General features: G+C 42.3%; 1 protein-coding gene across 2 annotated transcripts in view; it reads right to left on the reverse strand.

Moving 5' to 3' along the window:
• The window catches only part of LOC142785021 (protein O-mannosyl-transferase TMTC1-like), a 97,983-nt gene that overhangs the window by 13,063 nt on the left and 61,325 nt on the right, over positions 1-23,595 (reverse strand). The window contains exons 4-16 of one of the 2 annotated variants that reach the window (XM_075883433.1): positions 22,398-22,607; positions 20,963-21,041; positions 15,231-15,334; positions 12,839-13,040; positions 11,454-11,629; positions 9,993-10,160; positions 9,727-9,840; positions 8,504-8,647; positions 7,929-8,140; positions 7,195-7,330; positions 6,253-6,397; positions 5,037-5,174; positions 2,666-2,788 (exon numbers count right to left, since the gene is read on the reverse strand). In XM_075883433.1, the coding sequence (XP_075739548.1) occupies positions 2,666-2,788; positions 5,037-5,174; positions 6,253-6,397; positions 7,195-7,330; positions 7,929-8,140; positions 8,504-8,647; positions 9,727-9,840; positions 9,993-10,160; positions 11,454-11,629; positions 12,839-13,040; positions 15,231-15,334; positions 20,963-21,041; positions 22,398-22,607 (1,951 nt within the window). The remainder of the gene's footprint in view (positions 1-2,665; positions 2,789-5,036; positions 5,175-6,252; positions 6,398-7,194; positions 7,331-7,928; positions 8,141-8,503; positions 8,648-9,726; positions 9,841-9,992; positions 10,161-11,453; positions 11,630-12,838; positions 13,041-15,230; positions 15,335-20,962; positions 21,042-22,397; positions 22,608-23,595) is intronic. The other variant, XM_075883434.1, reaches the window with a different exon arrangement.

The raw sequence follows: 23,595 nt of genomic DNA on the forward strand, positions 1-23,595 counted from the left end.
TAGTCTTAATGACATAATTATAAAACCTGCAGATAAAGGAGGCGCCATTGTTGTAATGGACAGAAGCAAATATATCCGCGAAGGCCATAGGCAGCTCAGTGATGCATCATCTTACAAGCGGCAAGATCATGACCCAACAAACGAGTTCAAAGATATTGTTCGTGATACTTTGACTGCGCTCTTTAATAATAAAGAAATGAGCTATGGCACTCTGAAATCCCTAATACCGTTGAGCCCAGTAGCTGGCAGGTTTTACCTTCTTCCCAAAATTCATAAGAGAGATAATCCCGGTAGACCGATAATTTCTGGAATTGGAACAGTGACTGAGAACCTTTCCCGTTATGTAGACAGCCTCATCAACACCATTCCGTCCAGCTTTTCTCCTTACATTAAAGATACCAATCACTTTCTATCAGATATTGTTGACCTACAGGTTCCTCAAAATTCGTTTCTCGTTACGTTAGATGTCACGTCACTGTATACTAATATCCCTCACTCAGATGGCATCGAGGCAGTTATCTGCGCGTACAACGATTGCCACGCCAACAAACCAGTTTCTGCATCTACGTTAGCTACGTTGCTTAAGCTCATTCTTGAACTTAACAATTTCGAATTTGATGGGACACATTATGTTCAAGTTAGTGGTACATCTATGGGCACAAGAATTGGGCCAAACTACGCAAACATATTTATGGGACTCCTTGAAAACAAATTTCTTGCAAATTGTGAATATAAGCCATTTTACTATAAGCGGTTCATTGACGACATTTTTCTAATCTGGCACCATAGTGAATCGCAACTTCTTTCTTTCATAGCAGATCTTAACAACGCCCATCCGGCGATTTCTTTTTCGCACTCATATTCACCTGTGAACATAAACTTCCTTCATGTCATGGTCACTCTACGTAACGGGAAGCTGATAACTAATCTTTACAGAAAACCCACGGATAGGCAGCAATATCTTCACTTTAGCAGTAGTCACGTGAAACACAACAAAACTGGTATTCCCTACAGCCAAGCAGTCCGTTTTAAAAGAATATGCTCTGATAGCAGCGAATTTTCCCGCCACTGCGAACAACTTCGGAGCGCGCTCGAAAAACAGAGCTATCCAGCCAGCATAATCACAGACGCCATCAAACGTGCCGAAGAGCTTGACCGTTCAGAACTGCTGAGTACTAACAAAAGACCCAAAGACTGTTCGCGGACTAATCTAACTTTGACACATGCGGCCTCAGCTCCAAATGTGAACCATATCATAAAGAAGCATTTTAACATATTATTACAGAGCGAGCGGCTCAAAGGAATCTTTACAGAACAACCACGCATGGTCTACCGGCGGTCGCGGAACCTTCGTGATTTACTAACCTCATCTAAAACCACGTGTTCACATCATGAAGGATGTCATCCCTGCAACAAACCACGTTGCAAAGTGTGCGCGCACATGACGACATCTAAAACAGTTTTAAGTACATCGTCCAGTTTTTCTTTAAAGATAAATGGGAACTACACGTGTGATAGTATAAACGTCATCTATCTTCTCGAGTGTTCAACATGCGGAGCTCAGTACATAGGTCAAACAGAGACAAGTTTCAGAATTCGTTTTAATAATCACCGTGCACATACCGTAAGCCTCCCTAATCTACCGCTGTCGAAGCACGTCAGTATGCCTGGCCATGGTTTCGACAAAATTAGGGCCACTATTATTCAGTCCGGTTTCAAGACAAATCACGATAGGGAAGTGAGGGAATCCTTCTTGATCCATAAATTTAACACCATTCGTTCAGGTATCAATGAAAACGTAGGAAAGCTCACCTGCCTCGCACTATAACAACACGACTTCTTAGATTAATAAAATATTTTAATGTATATTAGAATGTATATTAGTCAACCGTGGTTTCTCTACTTCATAGCTCTTTTGCATGTCCTGCCAACCATAATGTGCCCCGCGTGTCGATGCGCAAGGAAATTTGAGACTTGTATATTCATGCACCCGTCACATGTCAGTCATGTCAACACAAGGTTCTGACAGATTACCATTTTTTTACTTTGATTGTCCTAGCTGTTATACCGAGAGTTCATCACGTGAGCCTATAAAAGCGGCTGCATTGTATCATACCTACTTACTCTGACGAAGGCCGTGCCACGGCCGAAACGTTAGTAAATACGATCCTTTTCTTATGTGCTATCTGCAAGTTAATTCAATATATATATATATATATATATATATATATATATATATATATATATATATATATATATATATATAATTACTCTCAAATCGCGTGCTGTATAGAACAGCTATTTTTGTTTTTTACTTTAACTTATTCCGCATCATCATGCCAGAAAATTGATTAGCTCCGTGTAAAATTGAGGTAAAGTGTAAAATATCAAATTATTTTAATACATGCTCCTGGGACAATAACGTGCTTTTATATTACTTCAACTCAAAATGCTACTATCTAGGCACACCTAATCTACGGGAAATTATGTCCAAACAATTGCAATATTATGCGTGTTGGCATAATTTACAGACACAAAGTGAAGAACTAAAACAAAAGAGGGTGTTTATTTAGGCTTTCAGAACATCATTATTCTGCCCAAGCTATGTCATCGAGTTTTAGAAAATGGTTCATTACTCTGATAAAAGCGCGTGCCTTGTACGAACCTGTGCCGATGAGCTGAAGTCATTTAGGTCCTTCAGTATGTCACCGTGGTCGCTGTGTATTTTTGCACATAGGTGGTCGTCAACAGCGCACAACTTTAGAGCCTTTAATACGTATTCCAGTGCCTGAAAGATTAAGAAAGACTCACTAATCTATCGATCATATTTATAGTACAAGAACGCACAGCGGTTCATACAATCTTCAATTGTATTCAGGGCTACTGAGGGAACTCTCAGTGGGGACGCAGCAAGTGCCCCATAATTATGTAAATTCGTAACATCCCCTTGAGAGCTGAGGTAGTATAATGGCATATAAACCTTGTAGTCAGGAATATTAAAAAATGAATCACATTGATTCAAAGCAAAGTTCTGCAAGCTTGCTGTGAACAAGTAGCAGTAATAATTACCAGATGAAGAAAATGCGCAGCATGTTCGCTAATTATAGAAATGAATTTCAGCACCATTCACAGTTAGCCTATTTTGTATGCATTTAAAATATGAACCCAGTTCTTGTAGTGAAACACGGTTAATACAGTAATATTCACAAGTTAAAGTGATTTGTAGTTCAGGCCCTTTCTTTATACGGTCTGTTCAACAGTACGGTAGCGGTAGAGCATCCCTACTGATTATATGATGTCATTCAATGTAGCCAGTAGACATCCACCCTTGTGTATTAGGCGGATCTGATAAACAATTATATCTTGATTATAAAGCTGGAAAAAAAAAATTGGGAACCATTCAGCTTCGCTTTCAACAGTTGAACGCAATAGCGATAATTTTTATTAGTGCGCAATTCAAACCTTTAGTTTTGGAAATCTTTATAAGTTGTGTAGGAATCGAGACCGCCCTCCTACCTGGCGCCTCATTCCCCAGCTGCCGCACGCGCGCCACCAGCGTAGCCCGGGCGCGCATAAGCACCGGCATCCACTAAGATGGCTGCCAGGGCGCCTCTTGGTCTGGGCCAGTCAACCGTCGGCTTCTTCCCGCGCTGGCATGTCCGGGCACGCTACGCGGGCCTACGTCACAACGCAGTGCCATTTCCCATTGGGCGCGCGCGACATCCTCCTCTCCTGCGAGCTGTGTTGCGCCCGACGATTCGCTCGTCGCGGCAGATGCTCTCAGGCCTCCACGAGAGGTTTACGCGCTGCTTAGCAGGCGGCTTCTCGTTCGAGCGTTCGACTTCGGTCCTTGTGCGGGAGTCGTAGCGCCCTAGGCAAACGCACTTGCTCGGACTTGCGGAGTTTGCTATACGGCCTGCAAGCCAGTGAGTGTTGCACTGTGCTGCATCTTGGGTTAATAAACCCGTTGTTGTTGTTATCCTGCCTCGTACGTGGTTTCTGCGCCGTGCCGGAGAAAACGACGAACATCTTCGCACGCAGCGGCAGTGGAGGACGTCGCATCCCTACACGGTTGCGCATAGTAGGTAAGCCTTGTGCAAACCTATCTCCACAGTTGCTATGAACCCACAACATGGCCTTCAGAAAGCAGTAACATGAGTGCTTTTTGCAGTGGGTGACTGACTTCAAGCTATGAAGTCATTACGATAATATCATGTCCTGACGGCCAATGGTGCTTGTACCACGCAATATTCTTGCAATAATTCATGCTCTATTATGAAGCATGTATGTGTGTTTGGTGAAGCGTGAAACTTACTCTAACTGTATTTCCAAGAGGAGGAAGTTATTTCCACTGTATGCGCAAGCAGAAGCGTGGCTGTGTTTTGTTTTTTTAAAAGAAGAAGCTTGGCTGTGTGGTAGAACACCCGCTTGCCACGTAAACAACCCAGTTTCGATCCCCACTCAGACCGAGAGTTTTTAGTTATTCATTTCTTTTGCGTCTTTCTCGATTCTTCGGTCACATAAAGATCACGATTTTTCACTCACAACCAACGACACTGACACCAATGCGGACGCCACAATTTCCACGAAATCAGCTCTTTTATCTCGTTGAAACATGGCTGCTCCATACTAAAAGCTACGATTTATAAGCCCTTATACTCCTTGCTTTCTGAAGCAGATGTGAAATTAAAAACAAATTGTTCTATGTGTGCGCAAAATACTCTTTTCAGACGTCTAAAGTACATTTGGGAACTGTTAAACTCTTGCGAGAAATTAAGTTACTTGAGTCATAAGCATTAAAGGTACGATTTACACAAGGACCGCAAGATTGCCCACACTATTATGTTATGCAATTCGTTAAACAGCTAAGGGGCAGTAATCAATCAGTCAAGCTAAAGGAGAAATAAATAACAGTAATTTTAAGTTGACGCAGCCAGCAAATAGAGCAACCAGCGACTCATTTTCTATGCAGAGTCAAATACATCGTTTGCACACAGAATAAGTGATTGATCGACTTGACGAAATGCAACAAGTACCTCGACTGTTTGGTTGATGTGGTGGTATAACAGGGCAGCCGTGTGCAAGGCACCTCTGTCAGTGCTGTTGTGGTCGATCACGTCGAGCAGAAGGTCCTCAGCAGCTCGAAAACTTCGAAGTTGAATTAGGAGCTGAGCCTGAAAATGGAGTTGAAACGAAACACTGTATGCTGCTTTCTACAATACCTTAAATCCAGAACAGTATTGATTGAATGCTTTCACCTAACAAAGCAGGAATACAACCCCGTTTACTTAGAGAAAAAAAGAAATTTTGCCTCTATAGATTCAGCAGTGCCTACACAGTATACAGCCACGCAACTTCTGCCCACATTTGACGTCTCTCAATATATCTTTAAAAATACGTTAGCGTCAACCCCAACACTCTGAAAATTGTGCCTCTTCTTTGACACTCTCTTGACTTTTCTTCTATATTAAAATGAATGTGCCATTCTTTTCTCGTAACATTATTCTTGCGAGTATGTCAGGTGATTGAAAAGCACGCATACCAGTCTTGTACTCTTATAACTACTTAGCTGGTAATACGTAAGCAGCTTTCCGAGACGTACTTTTGCATAAATTTTGCGGTAATAACCTAATAATTTTATTTGTATGTATAATGCCGGAGTCATAAAAATTGAACGTTAAACCACTTCACACGAAAGACATTTATTATTGTAAAATACTATCCTTGTCTGGTTATATTAGGCTTTATTATACTATTTGTGTTTAGTTTGTCAACGAGGGGCGTACTCACGCGGTGGCACAGCAGGCCCGTGCCCCGTCTCCTACCAAAATTGTTTTTCGCCATGGCACAGAGAGCAAAAATTACCATTTCAAGGATGCGCCCACCCCAAAATCGAAGAAGTGCCCCACCCCCCCTCCGAAAAAAAATTTCTGCCTACGTGCCTGTTTTCAGCAAGTGCTTCATAGCTTCTTTTTAATGAGGGACAACCAAACTACAGTGCATATAAAAACCTCTGCTAAATTTTTTTATACCGTGCATTCTGCCTAATGGTAAATAGCATAAAATATGGACAAACAATTTTATCGAAGCCAAGAAGTAATAAAAAATATAGCGCGAATTGTCTCTCGTGATTAGTTCGAATTTTCTCTCACGTGAAAAGAAGCAGTCTACACTGTCCAAGAGTGCCAACAGACCAGCTATTACAAATTATTACTCCCTAACGAACATTTCTGTTCGTCATTTCCTACTCACATAGTGAACCTTGCTGTCACGGTGGTCCGGGAAACGCTTATTTATATCCTCGAACAGCTCTCTTGCTTCATCCAGTCGCCCAGCGCTGACGTAGAACACAGCGAGGTTGTCCATCACCAGTGGATCTGGCTCAGCAGCAAGGGCTCTGTCCGTCATAAACCAAACTTCATCATGGGCAGTGAATTTGAGAGAAATCAACTAGTATTTCTAATTCACGTGTTGCATAAACGGTGTTAGTTTAACAGCAACGTGTGTTTTTTCAGGCTGCTTCTGATGGATTCAGCTGCTTGTTGTTTGTTTTAAGAGCATCAGCCGCAAAATTGTCATGCACAGTCGTTCATTACACAGATTACAAACAACGCTAAGAAGGTGTGCCCCAAAATGATTTTGTAGGAAGTCTAGGCTAACAAGAAAAGTGTGTTAAAAAGGTTGGAAAATTCACTTTCTGATATCTGAGACGTCATATGATGTAGGATGTCTCTCCGCAAGATCTTACATTCAAATGCACACCTTGAACACACAATGGTGTTACTCCACTAAGTACAACTGAGGCGATCTTTCGAACGATAGCGCCACAGCTCTGCCTCACTAATGCGTCCACTGCTATCTGAAAGGCTTACACGAATTAGGGTGGCTGAAACGCATTTTAGGTTTATGCTCACTTCTTTTAAAGTCCTCCCTGTTGTGACTTCTCCTGTCGGATTGAACAGGTGAGAAAGTAATTATTTGAGGCATCGTACATGGTCTTGGCGGGTTTAGGATTACCTAATGTGGACATGCTGTAAAAGAAAGGGTGGGTAAATGGAATCAAATTGACATATTCTTTCTTTAGGTCGCCTCTTATGTCATCGCGGCGGAGCATTGTCACAACACCACGGAGGTTCGTTGGTTAACTTTGTTCTAAGAAGGGTGGTCGGCTGTAGGTATAACCTCGTAGCTAACCTCTTGTAGAGGCTTTCGGCCTGCATGTTTAGATTCATGCTCCGAAGGCTCTTAGCTGCGTTCAGAAGTGCCATGGTGTGGTTTTCTTGAATGTCGAGAGCATGATGATACTGTGCCATGGCCTCTTCAGCGCGGCCTGTAAAGAAAAGAGCATATGCTTACCTGAATAAGATCATTGAAAAGCAGAAAATGCCAACAAGTAATCTAGGTTGAATTAGAGATGAAAATTGATGGAAGAGGGTTGTCATTGGAGTTGAACAACACCCATTGCCGTACTAGTGACATTCTTAGTTCAACCGCTTCACGCTTCGTCTTCTGCAGAATTTTCGCAGTATTCAAATTTTAAACTACCTGTTTTTTTGTGTAGACAATCATGCTAGGCAGCCACACCTCATAACGCTTAATTATTTACCCATCCTTGCAACATATCTTGTTTATATTGTTGATAACTTCAGAAGTCCTGCAAGATAACGATGTAATCTCTTAAAATTGTACAGCGAAACATATCCAGTCATTTCATTACGCTCGACATAATGTTTATACTTTGAGACCAGAGGTCGGGAAACTTAAAAGTTGCAGTAGCGGTTTTTAGGGCTATAGCTGATTTGAATGACATATAGTTTATTAAACAGGTGACAAGTTACTTAGCTGCCGGAAAGTACATATCTTGTCACTACGTGGCACGACTTGAGCCTAATATAGAGGAGTAGAAGTTACTCTAAAGACGGCCTCACCCTGTGACTGAAGGAATGTGCCGTAGTTATTCCGGGCGTCGGCATTTCTGTCATCGCTCTTTAACGCCATCTCGTGCAGCCTCTCGGCTTCAGCTAGGTCACCTCTGTCAGCCGCGAGGACAGCAAGCGACGAGTAGGCCTCGCAGAAATCGGGGTCGAGCTCCACAGCACGCTTTAGCAGGGCTCTTGCGACATCTTTTTGGCCTTGCTTACTGTACGGGAAAAACAAAGGATATTTGTTTTTGTTATTCATGGGCAAACTGTTTACTGCAGGATAGATTGATTTCTGGCAAACAATGAGCGAAAGATTACCCTGGAAGCATGTACAGAAGATGAGAGGTCGAGCATATGCTGAAGTGCGAGGCGTGGTCATGACAACAGACAAAATAACAAACGATAGGCACAGTTGGGTTGGTAAGGCTTTTATTACGACCCTACCAATGCATTACCAATATGCGTTGAAAGAGTCTGTTTTGTTTTTTCTCGGTTTTCTTTCTCGTTATTGTGGTTCACTGCAGCTTGGCTGTGCTAACTGCACTGCTTAACTGCCTCAAAAGTAGGGAAACCCTATGTACCTGTAGATATTGGCCAGGTTGAAATGAGCTCCTGGGTGGTTTGGGTTGACGTGCAAGGCGTATCGAAAGTGATGTTCAGATTCTTCCGCCGATGTAAGCACAGTGCCCAAGTTATTGTGAGCGCTGGCGTGATCTGGCCACAACCTGGGGTGCGAAAAGCAGAAGGAATAAATCAAATATCACCCTGTTTTACTACGCCCAATTTTCTGCTGCAATAAAAACTTAACGCCATCACCAGCGCAAGCGATGGCCTCATCAATCATTATAAGAATAAATCTTTGCTTAAATTCTTTTCACCTCAACCTGCTTACGTAATGCGGTCCTGTCAAAGAATAGTGGCCAGACACCATTTTGTTAAAAGTAAAGTTTAAAAGACAAGGTTTAAGGGCTGTTTGGCCGGCGTATCACCTTAGAAATCCCGCGCTGTACCTTTTGAAAATCTCGATGCCTCGTTTAAGGACTCGAATGGTCTTATTTGAGTGCCCATGTAACGGTGGTAGCTTTTCGCTGAATGTCACTTTGTTCTGCTGACCAGCGTAGCTTAAAAATACTTCTAACTTGAATAACGAATAAATAATAAACAAAGCGTCAAGACAAGAATACCCCTAATTAGGAGCGTCGAATAAACATTGGCCCCGTATCTGCATGTTAATCTGCAAATGTTGTCGAAAGACGATAGTCTTGCGTCTGGAAAGATTGAACAAAACGTTTATTTGATGTTTTGCGCAAGAAAATCGGAGAATGGTATTCTGGAAGCGCTGCGCTAGAGTGCCTCGAGCAGGCAGCACAGGCGAACGAGCGCACGAAGACACGTCACACCTGAGACATAATCGCTATCTGGCAGTTATATTGGAAAACGAAATGCATGGCTCTTAGATGGGTGTGCACGCCCGTCTCAGAGGTGGTAAGGTGTAGAACGCAAGGTGACGGATAGGTGGCACTACCGTGTCGTCTTAGCAAGGCGTTGAAAACACATTCCTTTTCATGCAAGCGTTGCATGGTCAGCGCCGCGTGATAAACGCTAGCGCTACAAGTATGAACGGTGAGCCTTGAGCAACATTGATGGGTGCTGCGGATGAGGTCGCGCATTTAGGGTATCCGCTGGTGCCGTGTCTGGTACCGTTAGGAATGGACGAACAGACAAATAGACAGACCAAAATTTTTGCATCGAAGGTCCCCAAGAAAGACTATCGTCTTTAAAACTACAACAACAAAGAACTCACTCGATTGCTAGCCTGTAGTGTTTGATGGCCAAGTCCGAGTTTCCTGTGTCCTTCTGCAAATTAGCGTAATTGTAATGCATCTTTGCGTTTCCCGGAAGGTCTCTTATACCAGATCTGGAATAAACAAAATGTCTTGTTCACATAATTTACACATATTGAACACAAACACAAAAAAGACAGTAAATAGACTCACATTCAGCATATGACTAACAGGGAATGTAGAAGTAACTTGAACTTCACGCGAAAACAGTATGAATTTCACCCACTCAAACAGGGCTTTCCTGGATGTCCAAACGCCGTTCCGGTTCCAGGTGCGTGCCGCGAAGAGCACCACTAGAATGAAGCAGACGCTCGTGGGGCACCACCGGAGCACTCTAGAGCACCACGTGTGGAGGCGGGACATCCCTTCAGCCACCAGCAGAGTGACGCCTATGCTGCAATAGGAAGAAATCCACTGCAGCAAGGTTTGCAGCATCTTATATTTAGTTGGAAGATCAAACAAAAAACCTTGAATTTGCTACGGTGAAGAAATAAAGGCTGAAATTTTTGTCAGTGATGTGCATTTCACAAGATGAGAAACGCGTGTCTCTGAAAGGCTGTTGATTGATTGGCGGGCCAAGTGCGAAGTAAAAAGTTAAAGGATACACAGCGTTTTTCGCGAAGAAAGTAGTGTGGTTGAAGCCACGAACTAAAGGAATCGCTGCGATGCAAAGCAGTCAGTACAGATGCGCGTACATTACCTAGTTTGTATCTGAGGCAAATGAAGGTTATGAAGTCTGAACATTTATTTCGCTATATGTATCGCGTGCTTGACATACACGGATGTATGTACAATATAGTACATACTATACTCATGAAACTCGCATGGTATATTCAATACATGACCTGTCATTTACGTACATCATCCATTCCTGTCACGCTGTACCAATATTGGTATATATACAGCAAGTATAAAAGTAGAAAGCTCACCAAAGAAGAGTATTGTATATAATTTCATATATGACGCGCGTTTTATAACCTATATATGTTTGCCCTCGTCATTTATGTTCATCAGCCACGTCTATTGTTATCAATGTTTGTGCATATGAACCTAGTGAACCGGTCGTGAGAGCACCCTGAGCATGGCATTTTAATGATGCCGTACAAGACATGAATATCATTATTTTCTTGTGAGCACCTGTCAGTTACGTTCGTTTCAACGTCACGTCTCGCAATACAAGTTTTGGTGTATCTCAGTGTAGCTTTTCGTTTGCCAGATAGTTTGCCACCCAAATCTACGCACACAGCCCCTCTGCACTTTCGCCTCCATCAAAAATGCAGCCGCCACATCCGGAATTACATCCTGCGACCTCACGTAACGGTGCTTAGTGACCTGACTACAATCAGAACATAAAGTAACCGATAGTAGCGTGACATGTCTGTCTGGCATGTTTAGGCATACTTAGTACTACCAGTGAAAATATAGGATCTCTGGCAAAATTTGGCATTACGAGCATAACTTAGCTAGTTCGAAAAGTAGCACCACTGATAGTTCTAGCCTTTCACCACTAGTTCAAGGTTGGAACGTTTTTTTAGAAAGACGTAATTTGCACAGTTCAATCCATACTAAAAACTTGCTTTTCAGATATCATATTTAATCAAATCACTCCGTCTTAGGAACACCACTCGATTTCGGCTAACATAGGTACACATGCAACCACTGTAATTTGCACTGTTAATGGTATTACCTAGGAATGTAGAGGACTCTCTCAGCTACAACGAAGCCAACGGTCACGAATAAGTTGGATGCCGGAAGGAATGGCAGCACTGTCAGGAACAGGGGCACCAGTAGTCTTAATGAATGGCCGCGCAGCCGCTCATTATTGTTGTAGCAACACAGTTGTTCTCTTGATCCACCGGCAGGCTACATGCGTCACGTGGAATAACAATCACTTCAAACTCTCCACCTATCTTAGTATACAGCTATCAATAACAATTTCGTGCAGCGCATATGATTACAGAACGTTTCTCCCGAAGACACACATGCAAGCACACAAATACACTCATGCGCATGTGCACAAATGTTAAAGGTAATACATAAAGTGGCTGAAAGTCGAGCTTCTTTGTAAGGACTCATAATGAAGGAGGTAACGCATGCAGAATGGAACGCAACAGAAGGAACCCAGAGTGGGTTTGTGTTGTATTCATCCCTTTATTTGTGTTTGTGTTTGCACCCCCTGCCTTCATGATTACTTTCGCTTTTAAACTTTCCTTCTGTATCAGGTAGTAATTCTGTGGTGCTTGCGTCTATTTGATGATGTGTAAGCACGATATAAGTCTTCAATGATGAAGCTTTATTAGGTCATATCGAGAGTTGGGACTGTCACTACAAGAAAGCCCAATATATAATTTTTTGAACAAACGTATGAAGTTTGGCTAGTTGAATGTTGTTTATGGCAGAGGGCATAAAATAGTGGAGAACACTAGGACACGAATTTCGCACCAATATAAATGCGTGTCTATAGTCATTCGTGTTTATTAATTTATGTCTGTAAAGACAGAACAGTGAACCGCGTCTTAACGGGCTATTGAGACTACTCGTCCCGTCACAGAAAAACTCGTTCTCAGGTTTTGATAGATAATCCAGCTGATAGACATTATAACTCGCGTCCTTGTGAAAGGACAAGTATCGTATAGCCATCTGCAAATAAATATAGCAATGTCAAGCTTCCTTAGAATGCAACATACGAAAAAAGTTGCGCAAGTAGGTTTAGGCGTCATCGCCCTCACATGTGAGGAGAATAAAAATACTGGTCCCCTCGACTTCTTACAAGTTGGCTACAAGACCAAACACAAGTTGACCTCGTGATGCTAATTAATTCTAAATTTCTCAGAAATTGACGCCATATAGTGCTTTCTAGACTCGAAATTTGATCGTCTTCGAAACCAACACAATATTTTTTGTGGCGGAAATATACCATTTTATGTCCATGCATGATCAACACAAACAATTGCATTTTAGTATCTCCCTCCCTCAAAAAAATGGCATAAATGAAATTAAAGTAAATGATCATTGTCCCAGTTTTAGGCAATGCGTGCAGGATGAGAATTACGAAACATTATGTGAACTCACGCTGCTTTTCATTTTTATTGTCGTCAAAGCCCGCCAGCCGAGAGTCAATAGCGAAGCGAGTAACGCCAGTGTAGCCAGATTCCTGCAGTCACTCGGTGACGTCACCAGAGGTATACTGCCCATCTGCCAATCGTATGACAGGGTGTGTGGACACAGCACTAGCCAGGCGTTGAAGGCACACAGGTAGCTGTAAGTCAGCAGCCTGTCATAAAGGAAAGATAGGAATCAGAATGGGCGACGTACAATGCGCATTTGCAAAGCTTATTTTAAAATCAACGTCGTCGTCCACAATTGTTTACGCAGTGCTGCACACCTGCTCTGTCCTCGTTCTGAAGTGAAGTGAAGTTGTTAGCATGTGCTCAATTTTTTTTTCTTTATGTGCCAATGATTGGGCAACAATTTGTGATGGAATATTGGTTCCCGCAGTTAGTAGTGACGAAACACTGTAGTATTTTTACAACTCAAAACACTATACACAGACATATACGTTAGATAAATAATAAAAGCTGCAGCATAATTAACATTGTTTTCTGAGGAGTTAGGATTTATTTGGAACTGTGTAGTTATTACATAAACATGCATAAATATTATGTACAGCATTTTCTTCGCGTTTTTCAATGTGTGGTTTCGTTTGTTCGCCCTTCTTGAGCAACTTTTTCTCACTGTTTTTTTATTGTGAAACTTCATGTTCGATATAGCGGAACGAACAATGAACCGACAAAACATTATTCAACCTGTGCAGTAATTTAAAAGGCTGATCTCATTCTTATGTTGCTCTTCTCTGTAATTTCGAAATAGCCACTTATACCAAGTAGTTCAACACCTGCATTTCAATGTGACACGCCAGTTGTCAAGGTGTTCTCAGTGTTTGAGATAACTATACGGGACTTCAAAATGAATACGAAAGAAACATCTTAATAATTTAGTTTTCAACTATCTACAACATTGTAATCTTGTTCTATTCTAGGTTGTACAAGCAACCGCTTGCCCCTATAAAGACCACCTATCTCAATTATTCTGCTAAGCGAAGGGTCTTCGATACGCTGATTCAATGGACTTTTTAGGGGCGAAGCTCCTTATAGCGGCAACCATTCGTCCCCCGTAGTATATAACAAGTATAACATATTGACCTCCAAGGTGGTGCCGGTGAGAGACTTCTTCTGTGCGTTGTTGCACAATGAAAAATAGTGCTCAATATACATGTCAATGGCTGCTAATGGGGAATGAGAGACAGGAGCATTCGGCTTTTAGTTACCACCCAGGCTGCGATCCCCATTAGCAGCCATTGGCATGTACATTGAGCACTATCTGACAAGAAAGGTTGCTACGTTATACTCGCTCGGTGTGACCTCCTTAGCTTTAGAAAGGTTTAGCGAGCGTTGAGCCACAGTGCCATGAATACAATGGACTTGTATATACCATGAATGAACTCGATGTGGTTAAAAATGGGAAGTAGATACGAAGCGCAAGCCGTAAGAATGTAAAAGCCAAATTCTCCGCCTCTCATTTCCCATTAGCAGCCATTGGCATGTACATTGAGCAATATCTGACTGAAAAAGTTTGCTACGTCATACTCGCTGGGCGTAACCTCCTTGGTTTTCGAAGGTTTAGCGAGCGTTCGGCCGCAGTGCCATGAATACAGTGAACTAGTATATACCATGACCTCGAAGTGGTTAAAGGTGGGAAGTGGACCCGAAGCGCAAGCCATAAGAAAGTGTGCGTGTGCCACCTCTCGTTTAGTCCTTGGAATGTCGGCTGGATGGCGGTGCTTCTATATGGGGAATATATGATGAAAAGATGCGAGACGGTGGTACTTGGAGTGTTGAATAGATGGACGAACGGACACATAGACAGATGCATGGATGGACGCATGGACGAACGCAGGGACGGACGCATGAACAGACGCGCGCACGGACGGGCTGATGGACGCATGGACGGTCACACAGACGGACGCATGGACGGACGGAAGCAAGAACGACGAATTCTTCGCCCCACTCTCCATCATTCACTCCGTGGATATGCTGCCATTTTTTTTTCATAATTGTAAAGCAAGCCTTCCAGCTATGTAGCCAGTTAATGCTGATTAGGCAGTTACTACAAAGAGGTTGTTCTTGCGCAGTTTATTTGCACTATGACATGAGAAATGTAGGCTCTCCTCCCTTGACATAAACAGGCATAACAGACAAGCCGCAGCGCGTACAACTAGGAGCTTGTCTCGACTTGAAACTTAGCAGGTGCTGCCATTAGTTCAGGGAATGTAAATGCGGAGAAGCGCACTTACTGATTAATAAAGGGGGTATAATAGCTAGAAGCCATTACTGCATTTTCAATTAGCCTAATGATATAGAATAGTGTATAAATACCACTAGTGCTATTTGAAAGATATGGTCACCTGGTTGCACTCGCCGACGAGAAGGATGCAGGGTTGTCCATCTCTGAGAATTCGGGTAAACTTCCTTGCAAAATACATAGCCTGAAGCACAGAAGCAATATCGTCTGTACAGGGAAGCAAAACATAAGATATTAGCCCAATATAAGTTATATTGAGGTTTTTTTACTTTAGTTTCTGCCAGTGATTACATCGAGGACGTCAATAATTTTGCCGTTTCATGCAAGAAAACGATTGCCATCCACCGACTAAACAGTAGCACGAAGCAAAGGATTAAACAAATAGATGCTTCTCACATTGAAAGCTTAGGCAGTTGAAGATTATGGCATTTGAACGATTAATCGGAGGGGCGGCACGTTAGTGAGTTGAACACTATTCGCTCTGAAAACCTGAATTATAGGGCAGAAACTAAAGCTACGTTTATTTTGAGAAGCCTTCATGATTTCCTTTGAAATACAAAACAACACTCCTTTATTTTGTTTGCTGGCACTTCACTCGTATTTTTGTTGTGACAGCATTGCACTTTACGGCGCAGCACATGTATAGCAATCACTGTGATTGTCATTATTTTTGTCGCTTCGTTTATCTACATCTTTGTCAATTTTTCAGCATTAGCAAATTCTCATTTTTGTTTTTTGGAAACAATGTATTACACCGACACCGACACTGGAGTAAATGCGAAACGATTTCGTTCACACTGTGGCCTTATTAGAACGCGAGAAAGCACAGAAAAATATGGCGAGAGAGGATCGGAGGCGAGACCGTTGCTCCATGCTAGGATTGTGATATCGCCGTGCAATTCTTACACTTTTCCGGAAGTGACTATGCCTCACTCGCACGTACTGGACATACAATAAAGCAAGATACAGAACAAGTAGTGTCATTCCACGCCAACTGTCCCCACCAGAGCACTCCATAAAAATTTATTTCTACGAAATAGTTTGACAAAATTACACACATATGGACAATAGTTTCAAAGTAATTTCTCGAGATATTTTGAGAGGCAAAAACTTTTCCCGCCCGTGACCACCCTTTACAATTCACGAAATGATGGAAAACAGGTACGAAAGAAATTTACGTTATTTGATTGTTTCGCACAGTATTTCAATACTTGCTTTTTACGTTTCTACAGCAACATGCTGGTACTATTAAACAGTTCCTTATCATTGCTTAACAATTTGCACTCTTCAGAGTGTACGAAAAAATAAGCAAATTGTAGTGTTTCGAGAATTTTGCTGCGAAACACGACCCTTATTAGAATGCGTAAATTACTTTTTTTAGCTCCAGGTAAAATTTATTATATACATATACGTTTGTTTTGTCGGATTGTGACACGTAGACTCTATAATAAATCTCTAAACTTGGCGAAAACGCCACTTCAGTCTAATTTGTGACGTCTGTAGCACCCTAAGGTGGTAATCGTAGCCATTTTGTTCACAAAAGTATAATCTAAGCCATTTTTATTTAGTGAAAGAAACATTTTTGAAGTTTATTCAACCATCATTACCAGTGAGGTTATATTAAACAGAGGTAAGGATATAAAAATGCGAAGGAACTGCACGTCACTACGCTCCCAATGATGAATTGCGTTACTTACTCCATTAGCACAAAGCACAGGCAGCGGCTGACGACTACGCCATATAAGAATCTGATATTATCTCATGATAGCTGTGAGTCAGTGCATGTTACCAGACTGACGATTCCTACTTTAATCAATATCTGTTGCCAGCAGCCACACGAACAAGCTGAGAAAAAGCAGCTTAGCATAATCTTTCGTGACATATGGACGCCATGCGGTAGGCGCGAATGCGCAGGACGTCGTCACATCGTGCGCCGTTTGCGAAATACACAGGTGAATTTTGGGTGGATCAGCTTGTGCGATCGTGCGAAGGGGTCGTGAGCGCGGTTATTTACTACGATCATGCCCCTTCGCACGATCTATATGAACGTTGCGACATCTTTTTTTTTACGTCAATGGAGTCTCATAGCCACATGCAATAAATGCAAAGCGTTTCATTATTTGGAGTGTAGTGACGTAAAATCATTTGCATTGTTATATCTTTACCACAATATGTGGTATACAAAATAGAGTACTAATAAGCTGAACATTAAAGCATGTTTTGCAAGTGCACTACCACTTAATTATGCGGCGAATTCAGTTGGTTTGTATTGCCCCCAAAACAATACAATGGAATAACAAGTATAAACTTCAAAAATGTATTTCTCTACTAATACAAAAAATGACTTCGAATAAACTTTTTGTGAACAAAGTTGCTATGATCATCAATCTTATTCATTTTTCACCAGACTTTTTTGTGGAGCACTTAAGAGTACTACAGACGTCTCAACTTAGACCAAACGGGCGTTTTTGCCAAGTTCAAAGTTTTATTTTTGGTGCTATGTGCCACACACTGGCAAAACAAAAATATTTCTACACAGTAAATATTACGCAGAGTTTTATGATAATGATTTATTCTTTCTATTGAAGGTTTTTATTGTAGCGAAGTTCTGCGAAAACACAGCAATTTGCTTAGTTTTGTGTGCGCTTTGAAGATTTTGAAGCTATGATGAGTAACTGTCTTATGTGATACGAGCACGTTGCTCAAAAAACGCCCAAAAGCAAGTATTGAAATAATGTGCGAAACAGTGAATTTATGGGAATTTTTTTTATTCCTAGTTTTCCGCCATTTCTTGAACTTCAAATGGCGGCCACGGACGCAAAAATGTTTTGACGCCGCAAATACCTTGGAAAAAGTTCTTAGGGTTAATGCATATATTTGTGTAATTTTCTCAAACTATTTGACATAAAGTTATTATTGGTGAGGGCACGGTTGGGATAGTTGGCATGGAATTACCCGATATAAGTAAGCGCGGAGGCGTACTCATTGAGAGAAGCCTGACGAAAACAGTATAAAGACTGTTAGGGTTTGTTCTATCACTCCTGCGCAGCGTGGCAACGCTATTGTTCTGGTCCAAGGCAGACTTATTGGCACCAAACTGCGCTGTTTATCAATCGCCGTTCTTTGCTTTATAAAAGCCTGTAGCCCGCCTACGCGATAAAAAATCCGCACGCACACTGTGACGGGCCCTATTTATTATGTACTTCACCGCTGAGTGGCATTTGTTGAGAAAATAGGCGACCAGTTAAGCGTCGACCTGTGTAGTACAGTGGCAACAGTTTTTCGCTCCTGAAACGAAAGGTCCGTGTCGGCCGAAGTGGTCACATTTCAATGCAGGCGAAATGCCAGGCGCCTGTGTAGGTAACTGTGTGATGTCAGTTACAAGGAAACGAACCCCACATGATAAAAACTTTAAGAGCTCAACGTGTCTCATATTCATGGCGCGGTTCCAGCTCGTAAACGTCCACATACTATACCCTTACTTGGCAGAGAGCTGTGAGAATGACAAGTCTAGATGTGCTAGAACAAATTGTCGGTTTTGTCATTATGTATGTGGATGTGGGAGAGTTTACAAGTTCTCAACACGCCGAAAAGATCTCCTGTTAAATACTAACCATAGCCCCAATGGTTGCTTCAAATAATTTTTTACTTTCATAATACCAACATTACCAATGGAATAAGACGTGTAATGTAATAAGTTTTCTGCCTATACAGCACGACACTATCAGTGATTTTAAATGTGAAGCATTTCTTAGTGAACTTCGGTGACTTTGAGCGTATCTATCTATCTATCTATCTATCTATCTATCTATCTATCTATCTATCTATCTATCTATCTATCTATCTATTTATCTATCTAACTAACTATCCGCCACAAATTTTGGTTCTCCTGGCTGTTCTGATAATGGTATCGATACCAAACTGGGTATGGCATAACATGGCTGCATGACGAGCATACTTGACTTGTCACAACATGAAAATCATGACTTACATTACGTGGTCCTTACTCTTGCAGTGATTTCGTTCCCATGACTTGTTGCAAAACTGTTATGGCATGACATGTTTGCATGGCAAACACAAGCGACAGACCCTAGCATGAAACTCATGGCATGCGTGTCATGTAACATCATGGCTACGTTCCACGCTCACGTTACGCTCACGGCTAATTCGCTAGCGTCACATATACCAAATTTCGTGTTACGGTATGTGTATAAATGACAAATGCATGTGACTGGTGCAAGCACGATAAACATGAGATGCGTGTGATGTAACAACATGACTACATAGCATGCTCATGATGCACTCGCGGCCGTTTCGCTAGCTTCACATGTACCAAACTCGGTATTACGCAACGCCAATCGATGACGAAAATATGTGACTGGTGCAAATATGATAACCTTGAGATGCGTGTCATGTGAGAACATTACTACACGTCATGTGAGAACATGACTACGCCACTAGATTTTGACGTGACGCCGTGCGCGTGCTCGCCGGCGTTCATTTCGTCGCGTCACGCCAGCGTTGCGACGCCAGGCGCTGGTCCTGCCATACACTAGCAGGCGCCGCCGCGCTGCGTTGCTTTGACGCATGCTCATTTCAGTGCGTCCGGCGTCCCTCTGTCACAGAAAGAGGTAGACGTAGTGCAGTCTAGGTAAGCTTTGGCGCGAAATGCAGCATGTCGCATTTCGCACTGGTTGCCGTTGGGCCGCGCCGACAGACGCTGGTCACGCCTGTCGCGCCTGGAGTCAGACTATAGACTGCTCGCGTTTTGCTAACGAAGCGTCGCTGTGCCCAGCGTGCGCATGCGCGTGCGTCAACGCTACATTGGAGTATATTGGGCCCTTCACGATGCGATGCGTTCGTGGCCATTTTGCTAGCTCCACATGTAGCAAATTTGGTTTTACGTGACGTCCACGTATGACGAAAATATACGACTGGTGCAAGCATGATAACCCTGAAACGAGTGTCGTCTAAGAACAAGACAACAAACCACGATTATAGCGTGCTCGCGTCCGTTTCTCTAGCTCCACATACACTAAATTTAGTATCACGTGATGTGAATAGATGACAAAAGTAAACAACACATCGAAACTTAATAATCAAGACACGGAAGTCATCTACGTCATATTTCCCTTCACCTTTTAACGTTGTGCTGATTTTAAAGTGACATATAACTGTATTTCATTCGTGCTTCACATATCATCGATTGCAACTGTGCGTGGGATCTGCTAAAATTTTTTCATTTCGAAACAATATGAAAGTTAGATAGGGCCAAATTTCCATAGGACTGAGTTGCCGCCAATAGACGTACCTCTTGGTGAGCTTCCTGTCGATTCAGCAATTGAACTGCACCTAAGTGCTTTCCTGCTTGAAGATTCGGCAAGGCCTTTTAATAAATTACAACCTTGGGGACCGCAATATGAACTTGTAAAGCAACATTGCCTCTTCATGCTCGTCATGCTTTTTCTCTTCTTCAAATATGCACTGTAGAGTGCGTGGTACAGTGATAGTCATTTTGCTTATGACCCATATTACGGCTCCAAGCACACCAGTCCTCGCACGAACTAGACATACGCCGAGGTATACGGGTATATATGCCTCTCTTGCCATATAAACCACAGCACTTCGTTGGATATGTCAGTGGCAAATATACATAAAACATTTCGAGTTTTCAAGTGTAAGAGAAGAAAGCACAATGCGCCTTGAGTAAACACTTCAATTTTTTAGCAAGTTTGAGCATTACTACATGAATACAGATGTCCAGATAACTATGTTTAGAAGTCTTATACAGCGCTCCCTTTAACGCAGGCAAGTGTGAAGCAAGTGATCACTTACCAGTGCCGTGAGCTTCACAAGCTCACAATCCGTGATGCATCGGTGGGCAATGTCTCGTATACAGTACCTGCAGACTGGCCTGAAAGTTAGAGACGCTAACTTTTTCATGTGTTTAAAGCTGTCATTGAAAATTTCGTGCGCAGATCTCTTGCACTTTTTCAAAGACATGCTCAATGACGCTCGTATATTGAAATTGAGCAACAATGTTTGAGATCACAAGATCTACTTTCGAGAGAGAACCATGGCTGGCATTGAAGCCGAGGGTATGACGGAAGCCCATCCGGTCAGCATGAAACATTAGGCTAATGTTTGTCAACCAGAAGTCCAGACGTAACCCACATGTTGTTGTGGCCCAGTAAAAGGGCTGCAACAACACAAGGGTTAACACTTCCTGCCCGAGAATATGGCTACCACGGCTCGAAAGCGGTGCTAAAAGCCTTCTTTAAACTTTCTGATAAATCAGAATCAAACGGCACATCTGTCAGGACCAGCTGGGATCGACCTCCTCACCTTGTTCCATCTTGTTCTGACGTTCAGAACGCTGTCTGATGCACTGTTTGATTTAATGCCGAACAGCAAGTTCACTGTGGCATGCCAATGCATTTATATGAAGGTTGATGCTAAACTCTTTTATTCCTGAACATTTGTTTGTTTGTTTTCTCGAAATGTAGAAGCGAGCTCACAAAGCTTTATTGAATGCACGAGTTTGTGAAGTAGCTGTGAACCATGCGTGGTGATTGTCGAGAAGGTTTGGAAACAATAATCAGGCACACATGTTTGTGCGTTCAAAATGTGCAAACAGGTTATCCCCATCTGGTACATCTCCACATGCTGAAAGGACGCAATAAAAGATATTTAAAGGGACCCTGAAACAGTTTTTACAATTTTTCGCAAACAAATTGGGCCGGTACACCAAGTTCCAAGGCTAACTTAGAGATCAATTTCAGCTCTTTGCGTAAACTGTGTAATTTATTACAACGCTTTAAAGCTGCGAATCGCTCCAGATCGCTGCGACTCCGCCAAACGGGTTTTCAACCACCCATACACCAAGCGACACGCTCTGCCTCAGTGACGTCATCATTTCCAGCTGGTCTGATTGGCTGTGGAACGTGCAGCACAGACTGCCGGTATCCAATCGGCTGCAAAATTTGCGCGTATGCGGTCTCATGCCACATCGTGACGTAGGCGCCGTCAAGGCGGAGCTTAGGCACGAGCGCTCGAAGAAAGAGTTGAGGGCAGTTGAGAGTGAAAGGCGGAGCGGAGGAGGAAGGTACTTTTTCGATACTCGTAGTTCCGTTAATATTGAGTGTTTTTTTTTTTTTTGAACTCTGGTGCCAATGATGCTTCAGTAGTGGTCTCATAAAAAAAGGAATGTTAAAAAACTGTTTTTGGGGACCCTTTATTTCAAGTGACGGTAAAAAGATATAGAGCTTACCACTTCCGGCACTGAGCTTTATGGCACCGAGTCTCTTGTTCCGCGTGCATATAATCACACACTAATGTGCACACTCTGAGAGCCATGCACAGCGGCAGTACTGTGATGCCTTGCTCTTTCGAGAGGAGCGCACACACGGAGAGCAGGCCGCAAGCTGCGAGCCACTTTAACCTTTCATGGCCTCCTTGTACATCTCGAGAACGTTGGCAGCTGTTCCGAGAAAAAAGCGAATTAGAACGCGTATCTGAGGATTGTCTTAAACTCTGGACTCTCGTACCTGTTGAAAATAGGAGCGCGAGTATTTCAGAACGTTCTTTTTTAGAGTACGCAGTCTGCGTGCAAATTGTAACGAGATGCTCATGCGACAACAAAATTACTTCGCTTATGAGATATGCAATCTGTAATTCTCTCGCCATATTCGTACATTTGTGACAAAGCAGGAGCGCACTATTTGTGGAAAGGATGGCTGGGTAAGATGCAGTATCTGTAGTTTGACTGACCCAACATGCCGCACCGAAACGGTTTCAGTAATATTAAACCTAAAGTCACATAGCAAGGTTCATAAAAATAACCGAAAACTAAACCTCTCATATTTACATCAGATTGCAAAACCAACAGAGGCACTATATCCAAAAATAATTGTAAAAGATCACTCGTTTATGTAGTCTGTTGAAATACCTTGGTAAGGTTGGAAGGCAGAATTATGGTAGCTGTATTTACAATTTTTACGTGGCCTGGTAGTGTGCCAGTGAAGAACATTTTGTTGAACTTCTAGAGCCCATTTAGACGTAAGTTCTCTAAACTCAGTAATGATAAATTACGCAATAATAGATGTTTATTTGAAATATGTTGACAGCCAATGTTGAGTGCACTGAGTTACTCTTAATATCACACAGCCTCTCAATCTGCACTAATGTGCCGATCATGCTCATGGCCATCTTTGTTTCATGAGAACCCGAGACCCTTCACATTATTTCTATTTTGGGATATTCTGAGCGCTATCACATTTTCGGTGCAGAAGTATGTAGCAAAAATCTCCTCAGTGGCACAGAAGAGCGCGTTAATACTTATCCTACGCATTCCCGTGTCTTTATCACTACGCCTTCACGAAAAAAAAAGCGAATAACCAACTAACAACGTTCTTGCGAAACACTCATAACTCACAATTGACTGATTGGGCAGTCTTTTCATTCAAAAT

The sequence above is a fragment of the Rhipicephalus microplus genome, unplaced genomic scaffold (genome assembly GCF_043290135.1).
Source record: "Rhipicephalus microplus isolate Deutch F79 unplaced genomic scaffold, USDA_Rmic scaffold_17, whole genome shotgun sequence".
NCBI classification, from domain to species: domain Eukaryota; kingdom Metazoa; phylum Arthropoda; class Arachnida; order Ixodida; family Ixodidae; genus Rhipicephalus; species Rhipicephalus microplus.